The sequence below is a fragment of the Physcomitrium patens genome, chromosome 26 (genome assembly GCF_059467195.1).
Source record: "Physcomitrium patens ecotype Gransden chromosome 26, ASM5946719v1, whole genome shotgun sequence".
Lineage (NCBI taxonomy): Eukaryota > Viridiplantae > Streptophyta > Bryopsida > Funariales > Funariaceae > Physcomitrium > Physcomitrium patens.
The window spans coordinates 4,454,414-4,464,104 of NC_143435.1; the positions used below are offsets into that span (position 1 = coordinate 4,454,414).

Below are 9,691 nucleotides of genomic sequence, written 5' to 3' on the forward strand. Positions count from 1 at the left end.
TATAAGAATTAATTGCAATTATAATAAGTTGGATTAATATAAATTTGAACCATTTATTATTTATAATCAAATTAATCTATTTGCATATCAATTATATTTATTAGAGTTTGAAGATTCATTGTATGTTCCACAAATCTTATATAGAATCATATAAGATAGTGAATATTTTGGAAAGAAGACAAATATTGCTTCTTTTTATAGAATTGGATAATAATAAAAAAAAAAAATTAAAGAAGTTTTAAATTAGAGGTAGTGCCAACTTAGGTTACAATATTTAATTTATTAATAAGAATATAATATTGATGAACACAAATAGAATCTATCAAAAAGCTTGTAAATGTAATAAAAAATTCAAGGCTTTTTATCAATAATATTGATCAAAACCAAGGCAAAGAATTAAGTCATTTTATATTATAAAAAAATTGATGTTGAATAAAGATTGCATTTTATCTTCTACACTTAATTAAAGTTTTTTTTAAACTATTAAGAAGACAAAGCATCAACAATCAACAAATTCAATTTAAGAAGTATCATTTTTTGATTTAGTGGACAAAACATTGAGATTGTCACAACCAATAATGTGAAAGAGATGAAGACCTTCAAAAAAGACATGTTTTTCTCCATATAAAAGGCAAACTATAACATGTTTGATATCACAATCTTAAATGAAACTCTCCATATTTTGTGATATTATTAAAAGTGGAAATGATTCCTAAAAGTGTTACAAATGTTTTGTTCGAAGAAAGTTATATAGGCGTTTGATCAACAAAAAGCCAAGCCACTACTACCAATAATTCTAAACAATGAAGTGGGTTACCACAATACACTAATATCTAGAAGTATTTGAATTGCTTTCACTGAGTCTGTTGATGGAATATTCAACACACATTTACATTTTTAATCCAAGCCACAATGCCTAGCTAAATGTTGATTCTAAAAGATCCAGCAAAACACATTTACATTTCTTATCCTGGCGACACAACCCAACTATATGCTCATTCTGGAAGATCCAGCATGTGAAACAGCAGGTCAGTCTCGACCTGGTTATCGGAGATCAAGTTTATTCATGCTCACTCTGCAAATAAAAACGATACCTCGAGATTTCACAAAGCTGCTATCCATGAATCCCACTTCGAAACCGGCCACGACAACAACTGCTCCACGTTTGTTTGTGTTCATCACACTTGTGAAGGGCAGTACATCCATGCGCTTTGCTGCTCATAACCTTGTCATGGTTGGCCCAATTCAGAGGACGAAGAGTGATTCAGAGATTGACGCCGCGCAGGGATGTGCGGTAAATTGCTTACGACAAGCAACGCAAAGCATGCCGATGCTGTGCACCGGAAAGAATGAGCACGTGGCAGTTGACGCTCACCATGTGCAATGAACTCGTCCTAATCTACTCTATGATACACGGATGCTCTCCATATCTGGGCGGCCTTGTTTCCTGGGCCCCCTTTCCTTTCTAGTGGCTGTTCACCTGGTCAAACTGTCGCCGAATTTCGCCGTCCAAACCTGTGAGCACCTCAATCTGGCTCATCTTCACCATCGCCTTGGCGAAGTTGCGGTAGAATGCCGCGCCGTTGTTGGCGTACACACCCCCGCTGGTGCGGGAGTCGTACAACAGGCTCTGGTCCGAGGTGAGCAGGCCTCTCCCGGCGATGATGTCCTTGAAGTACTGGCTGTCGAATGTGTGCGCGGTGGAATCCATGTCCACGCTGGTGGATTGGATTGCTGCATACGGGCACTGCCCCTTCAAGAACGTGGCGAAGCTGGGAGCCAGAGTTGGGTCCACCGGGGTTGTCTGAACGCGGTCGTCGAATGTGACGCACGGGGCTTTTCCGATGGTGTGGGCACCTGATAGGACTACCATTTGGGAGGGGCTCAAGCCCTTCCGCCCGAACACATCTATGAGTTGGGACACGGTCATGCTCGGGGCGGGCAGGTTCAGTGCTTCTTCCATGATGGAAACCGTTCCGTCTCGACGCCCAGCGGGCACATGCCACCCGTAACCTCCAGCCTGGACAACCACGCAGGTGCAATCCACATGTCAGAAACGGGAGCCTGATACTCGACCCCACAGGTTCAATGCGGGATCGGATGCGCTTCTGAATCGCTCATTCGATGCGCGATCGGGTGAAGTCGGGAACGATCAACCAGGCAGACATCCAACCTTCATCCACAGACACTACCAGGTTTGCGTTATGGGATGCTTGCTCACCAGTACAACTGCGTCACGGGCGGCGAACTGCAACACATCGGCGGCTGAGACTACGCCCGGGCAAGCGTTCTCCACAGCTCTTTTTGCGGCGTCGATGGCGTCAAAGCCATGGAGTCCCGTGTTGGTTCTAGCTCTTCGCTCTGTATTGGGTCCTTCTAGCAGAACGGAAGCGTCGCAGCCCTGAAGAAACCACAGAGACGGAACAATCCTGTGAGGAGATGTTGCGGTTACAGTGTGAAGCATCTGAAGCAGAAGCAGACAACTCGGGAAAACTGAATTTGAAATCCAGGTACTTCTCAGCGCAAGCTCTGCGACTCGATCCAGCTGGCTGGGGTGCTGCAAATCAAGACGATCACGTACCCGGACGAAGCAATCGTGGAACGCCATCCGAAGGATTCCAGGTGCAACGGTGTCGTCGGCCTTGGTGGATTGAGCCATAGAGTTGTAGACGATGGCCTCCACTTGGGGACAGCTGTGACGATAGAACCCTACCTTGAGTCCAGTGTGAGCGGCAGCCGGGGTGATTGAATTCATGGCAAGGGCGATGGTTACGAAGATCGCCAGTAACGCCGGTGAGGGCCACCTCCCCATCGTACTGGTAAGATTCGGTTCACCGATGTGCTAGTAGGTGGTGGAAATATCTGTAGCACCTGCACCTGAAATATATTTGTGGTTACGAGGCGCTAGTCTTGGAGTGGGACGCGCCGGAGCTCGAAACTGGATTTGGGTGGGCGCTCTGCGTCGCACTTGGATCTCATCCAATATGGACGTGGTTCAGCGTCCTGCAAAAGCGCCAGGAATCGCGGATGATCAGTAGACGAATGGATACAAGACCGCTGATCCAGATGCAGGTCGAGGTCGAGGTCGAGGTCGATCGATTGGGAGCAGCGCGAGTTGTGGTGAGACTGGCACTGCCTCTGAAACGTATTTGTATGTGGTGTTCAGGAACTGGGCAAGTCGCAAGTTTGAGTACGAAGATGCAGGGAAAGAAGATGAGAGTCGCCTTGGCTGATGAAGCTTTGCGCGTCCGGATACGAGTGGCACTGCACAAGACCGCAACGACACGAGGAAGACTGGGAGTGTCCTATATCCGAGTTGACGTCGAGAACAGTACGGGCCGTCGAACGTGTACGGACCACAGAAACCCCTCGTGGCGTTCCAAGACTTTTCGGAGTGGGCTCAAGTCTGAAGAGGGGACAGTATTGACCGTGGGACGGAGAGAGCCGGTCGCCAGCACAACATCAGCGCACATGCTTACAAATCTAACCCACGCAAGATGGAGGCTCTAGCGAAACGAAACAGTTGACAACAGCAGCTGGACTTGGGCAATATGGCGGGACCGGTCACCATGGATGAGTGATCGAGCCTGGTATTGGAGTTGGGTGACCTTGCAACATCCGCCCCTGGAAGTGAGCAGTGATTCGGTCTCCGTGCAGCTGGCAACTGTTGACTCACCAACCGGTACCCGTCATCCTTGGCGGCCGAATTGTCTGTTCATATTTGTGGGTATTATTTTTTGAAGGTTGCTTCTATTCTTTGTAGTGTGTTTCCAATTCCCCAAGTTCATTCAAATACGGTTGAGATAGATCCTGTGAAGCAGGGGTGGGGAAGCGTGATGTTTCCGGGAAACTTTGTTGATGTAATCCGTGGTGCTTCCCGCATGGATCCCATCGTGCTTTGTTGAGCATGACGTTCACTTTGTTGCACTTTATGAGTGCGGTGGATTTCCCCCAGCAGTTGAGTTCAGTTATTCTATTCCTCGATTCGATTCTATCATGCACGTGAGATACGTATGGAAATTCATGAAAGTAGCGTTACCAGGTGGCGTGTATGTGTCCTGGTCAAAACATGCGCGTGTTGTAGTGAAATGGAGTTTGAAGTTTTTGAGCTTACAAGGATATTTGCATATATTTTATAATGCACGTGAGGTAATCAACCCTGATAGCTGTACCAGAAAAACATTACTACGGAACATTTGTGTGTTTATATTGAGGCTTTTGATTTCAAGAAGGGATGGATGTGATATGCACTTGAGGATTATTTCAAATATATAAATTCTGCTGTAGTAAGCAATAAAAAGCTACATTCATTAAAACTCTTACATTGCAAACATGGAGGTATGTAAATCGATGTTTTTGTACAAATGTGTTGGCTTTGAAAGAAGAAAAATTTGTGCAAATGTTTCTAATTCTATTTGGTATTTTCTTTATCAGTACAGAGTTTTTCACTCAGCACAGTGGAGTTCAGTGTGCTCCAATCTTCAATTCGATCACAGCATGCACGTAAGGTTTGTATGGAAATTTTGGAAAGTAGTGTTATTAGGTAGAGTGTATGTGTCTTGGTCAAAATATTCACGTGTTGTAATCAAGTTGAGTTTGAAATTTTGAATCTTATAAGAATATTTACATCTTTACATATGAATGTTTGATAGTAAGGGGTTGGTTATTGTGGCGATTTCAATCATTCTACTTCAATAGCAAATTTCAATCGGTGCCTTTGATTATTGGCGACCGGATGTGTATCCATATTAGTGGGTATTATTTTTGAAGGTTGCTTCTATTCTTTGTAATGTGTTTCTAGTTCTACGAGATCATTGAAATACGGTTGAGATGGATACTGTGAAGTAGGGGTGGAGAAGCATAATGATTCCAGGAAACTTTGTTGGTGTAATCCGTGCAGCATCCCGCATTGATCTCATCGTGCCTTATTGAGCATGATATTCACTTTGCTGCACTTTATCAGTGCAGAGGATTTCACCTAGCAGTCAAATTCAGTTTCACTTTGTTAAGCTTAGCACGATTTTTCAAATGGATTCTTGCATGCATGTAAGTTACGGATTACAAATCAGACAAGCAGTGTAACCAAGACGCCTGTATGTGTCATGTCAAATCATGAGCGTGACTCTTATCGTTAGAGCTTGTACTTCGATACCGCCTAGTCAAGAAGTTTTGAAGACTATAAATGTTATAAATGCATGGAGTATAGGATTGTTGTTTTAAGGCTTTTGATCCCAAGAAGGGATCAACTTGCTACTTAGATGACAATAATTTTGAAGGAGTATTCTTAGTTGTAAAACACATTACAAAGCATAATTTTACTGAACTTTTAAATGCTTATTTGGAGGTCTTTAGATTTACTTATTTATTTATTTATTTTTAACCAAAGTATGGACTTTAAAAGAAGCAAACTTGAATAGTTAAAAACAAATATTTTGTATTCTTTGCTTTATTTTTGGTAACTAATAATTGGCATATTAGCTCTTAAGTTGATATTATAGAGTTTTTATAAATAATGATGTAATTTCGAATAACATTATAAATAAAATTGGTTTCAGTTTTTTTAAATTAAAATTTTAATTATTTATTTTTGAAAGTATATTAAAAAATAAGATCAGAATAAATTATAAAATTGATGTTATAATATCTTATTCAATAATTTTAAAACAATTCGACTATTAGTCTTTTTAAATAATTTAAATAATTTTGATAAAATCTGTTTAAGTAGTGTTTTAGAATTTTTCAAATAATAAATTTTGGTTCAAAGAATATAATAACATAAAAAATTGCATATAAAATATTTTACATGATAAGATTATAGTATTTATTTTATACTATAATTAAAAATTTATCTATGATAATTTTTTTTAATAACATTTATTAAATATCAGAAATTGGCTCAAGTTTAAATTTTATTTAGGTTTATTTCTATTTCTATTTTATTTTATATGAAGAATGTGTACCTGAATTTAAAAAGAAACTTTATTACCTTGTAAAATTATAATGTTAAACTTCAAAAAAAACCAATTGTAAATAAATAATGTAATATTATGAAATTATTTTTATTTTATTAGTTGTGTAAAAAATTAATAAGACATATATTTAATCTAGCAAACAATGATAATAAAAAAGAATTAATTTAAATAACTTATAAGTAGAATGAAAGAATATAAACCTTGAATTAGGGGCTTGAACTTCCAAAACTTAATCTTTTGATTAAATAGTGCAAAAGATGAATTTTGATCCAATCTTGTTCTATCACATGTATTTGTTTTGTAGGTCTATGGTATTAATATTTTGGTATAGATGGATGTAAGAATAAAATTTATACCTCAATTTAAATTATAAAATGGCCTCAATTAAGAGTTATTTATAATATGTGGTATAAAATGAAAGAAGCAAATAACTAAAAATAAAGAGAATAAACACAAACAAGTGAAAGAAATGCAATCAAGAAATTACGTACTACAAAAATAATCTCAATCTATTTATTGATTTTTTATCCAATTAAATACAAAAATAAAATAAAAAGTATGTTTTTTTAAATAATTATTTTTTTTAATCCTTTCAATGATATAAAAAAACATAAAAATTCAAATTTTTATGTATAAGTTGATAATTTTGATCATTGTTCTAGTGGTTATAATACAAGTTTTATATATCAATTAGAATAATATAATCTACAAATCTGATCTTCATTACTTATATTCTAACTTGGCTCCTACAGTCTTTTGAAGAATGATGTAAAGAAATCACTTGATTGAATCTTTTATAATAATATATAAGGTAAAATTTTCTACAATTGGAACATAAAATTCTATTTTTGATCCAACATTAACTTAGTATATGTTGTTTTTTGCAAGTAGGTCAAGGTATAATGTTATTCTTTTGATTCAAAGAATAAACTATGACCTATTCGTCTTGAATGATGAAAAAGCTTATAAGGTTAGAACTCAATTGTTTTTCTATAGGTGGTTATTTTAGAAGTTATAGACAAAATTGAATCGTGTGGTTTACTTGTTTTTAATTTGTATACTACAACTTAAAGGTGTAAATTTTTACTTCATGATATTTAGGCTCTATAATTGGATTTTGATATTTGATAAAAACAAAAACAATATTTATTCAATAATGGATTTCATAATATTCATCATTTTTTTTTAAATACATCATTTTTTTGTGTTATCTTTCTTTTAAATTCCTTTAATTTAATCTTATTAAATATTTTATTTAGAACTTGATCATACTAGACTTATATAAATATTTTATAGATGGATCTATTAAATCTTAAAAGATTAAAAAGAATTGATATATCTTGTAATTTTAAAGATATAATAATAGATAATTTTTTATGCAATATCATCAAATCAATTTGAATATCCATTAGAAGATTTTGGTTACTTCCATTGATTACATTAGTCCTTCAAGTTAGAATAAGTGAGAGATCTACTTGAGTTTTTTGAAGATGGCTTCTACCATGCTCCATTCTAAGAAAAACTTATGATATTTTGTCATAAACCTCTTTCAATATAATGGTTTCTAACATTATGATTTTTAATTCTATTTTCTTTTGTATAATATGTTTAGATTGAAAAACATGGTCTAAAATAGAATAAATAATTTTGGTCTTAATTTTAAGTGATGTATGATTTAATATGTAATTTCTAAATTAACTACTTAAGATAAAAAGTTGTCAAGGACATAAATTTCAAAAAAAGAAATCCTCAATATACTCTTATGTCACTTATAAAGATTAAAAAGTAACTCAAAGATGATAATAGATTGAACTAAAATAGCTATTGCCAAAGACAAGAAGACTAGAAAGTCTTGAAACAAGATTAAAGACTAAAAAGGCATTGATAAGAGTAAAGAAGGCTTCATTCTTACTTCTATATATACTATCTAATTAGAAGCTATGTAATGATGTTTTGTAGGGCTTTCAACACATATTATTGAAGAAACACAATAAGCAAGACACAAGTAAGTAGAAATCAGCAAGGTTAGACACAAGAGAAGTGTGGAATGAGATACCTCTCACTTCCAACACCTTTTACTTATAGGTAGAAGTTACATCCATTTTGGATAGTATTCAACTTACTTTTATCCAACTAAACCCTAGATTCTTCTTAACCTAGCCGCCACTTTGAAACCCTAGCCGCCACCTTAGTAACTTTTCTTCATCCTTTTGTTGCCCTTTGACCATTAACAACTTATTTAAGATAATATCTTTTACCTTCTAAATTATCCTCCATTTACTTTAATACTCCCACTTTGCTATTAATCAAAGGCTAATAAACCTAATTTCTTTGTCAATTTGTAATGTCTATCTTTCACTAATATTTTTGTGAGTAAATCAGCAAACATGTCTTCCGTTGCACAATATTTCATGTCAATTATTTCCATCTCAATCTTCTCCCATATGAAGTGATGTTGAATGTCAATGTGTTTTGTCCTTGAATGATGCTTTGGATTCTTGGCAAAAGCAAGGCAACTTTGATTGTCACACTTCATTGGAGTTGCTTCCTATTACACAAGTCCAATGTCTTCTAAAACTTGTCTTAGCCATATTGCCTCCATTGCACCACGACTTATTGCCATGTATTCCGCCTCCATTGTAGACCTTGTAATTATTGGATGTCTCTTACAATTCCATGAAATTGCTCCCACTCCAACAAAGAATACATATCTTATTTTTGACCTTCTATCATTTGCATCTCTAGTCCAATCCGCATCACAATATCCATGCAATGTAATATTATTACCTCCAAGACACAATTTGAAGTTCAAAGTACCTTTTAAGTACGTCAAGATCTTCTTAATGGTTGCCCAATGAATTGGTCTAGCATTTGACATGTGTTGACTCACAACACTTACCGCATGTGCAAGATCCACCCTTGTACCAACCATTGCATACCTAAGTGAGCCTACTGCTGCCTTGTATGGAACATCTTTCATTTCTTCTTCAACTTCAGCAAATTCTTCATCAGTGAGCTTCATCAACTTCAAATTTGTCTCCAAAGGTGTTCCAATGGATTTACACTCCTCCATGTTGAACCGTTTCAGCACTTCTTCAATGTACTTCTTTTGGCTCAATGTAATGATCTTCTTAGCTCTTTTTTCTACAAATTCCACTCCTAAGCAATAGTGGAGCTCTTCCAAATCACTCATTTCAAATTCTTTTGCTAACTTTGACTTCAATCAATCCATCTTTTTCAAAGTATTGGTCAAAATGATCAAATCATCAACATAAAGAATAACATTCAACAAGAAGGCTTTTGATTGCATCACATACATGGAATGATCAGCCTCACTCCTCACAAATCCTTCATTCACAAAGAAGGTGTCGATACATTGGTACCATGTCCTTGATGATTGCTTAAGCCCATACAAGGATTTCTTCAACTTATACACAAGGTGTTGTTTTTCTTCTTCAACAAATCTTTGAAGTTGATCCATGTAGATGTCTTCTTTCAATTCTCCATTCAAGAAAGCCATCTTCACATCTATTTGGTGCATCTCCAAGTCCATTGCTGCCCCAATTGCCACAATGGTTCTAATGGTGGTGAATTTGGCCACGAGAGCAAATGTCTCATTGAAATCAACACCAACAACTTGTGAGTAGCCTTTGGCAACCAATCTTGCCTTATACCTCACAATATAGTCTATTGCATCCCTTTTGGTTCTAAACACCCAC

General features: G+C 36.4%; 2 protein-coding genes across 3 annotated transcripts; one reads left to right on the forward strand and one right to left on the reverse strand.

The window, feature by feature from the left end:
* Positions 1-1,020: 1,020 nt before the first annotated feature.
* Positions 1,021-2,812, reverse strand: LOC112277764 (peroxidase 71). 2 transcript variants are annotated; one of them, XM_024510465.3, is made up of 3 exons: positions 2,582-2,812; positions 2,222-2,401; positions 1,021-2,020 (listed from the first exon to the last, which is right to left on the reverse strand). In XM_024510465.3, the coding sequence occupies exons 1-3, from the start codon at positions 2,810-2,812 to the stop codon at positions 1,466-1,468; spliced, it is 966 nt and encodes a 321-aa protein (XP_024366233.1). In that variant the 3' UTR covers positions 1,021-1,465. The 2 variants fall into 2 exon arrangements, with proteins under 2 accessions (XP_024366233.1, XP_024366232.1); XM_024510464.3 differs by having other exon boundaries at positions 2,222-2,812.
* On the forward strand, positions 2,653-3,992 carry LOC149986202 (uncharacterized). The gene is made up of 2 exons (XM_090247946.1): positions 2,653-2,793; positions 3,167-3,992. Exons 1-2 carry the CDS (start codon positions 2,754-2,756, stop codon positions 3,508-3,510), a joined length of 384 nt encoding a protein of 127 aa, XP_090104072.1. The 5' UTR covers positions 2,653-2,753; the 3' UTR covers positions 3,511-3,992.
* The last annotated feature ends 5,699 nt before the right edge of the window (positions 3,993-9,691 follow it).

Excerpts from the sequence above, each read along its gene's own strand:
- LOC149986202 (XM_090247946.1), top strand. The coding sequence starts at position 2,754 with ATGGCAAGGGCGATGGTTACGAAGATCGCCAGTAACGCCG. Across the intron at positions 2,794-3,166 it reads GAAGATCGCCAGTAACGCCG|GAACTGGGCAAGTCGCAAGT; the intron begins GTGAGGGCCACC and ends TGTGGTGTTCAG.
- LOC112277764 (XM_024510464.3), bottom strand. The coding sequence starts at position 2,812 with ATGGGGAGGTGGCCCTCACCGGCGTTACTGGCGATCTTCGTAACCATC. Across the intron at positions 2,021-2,221 it reads CCCGTGACGCAGTTGTACTG|GCTGGAGGTTACGGGTGGCA; the intron begins GTGAGCAAGCAT and ends GTGGTTGTCCAG.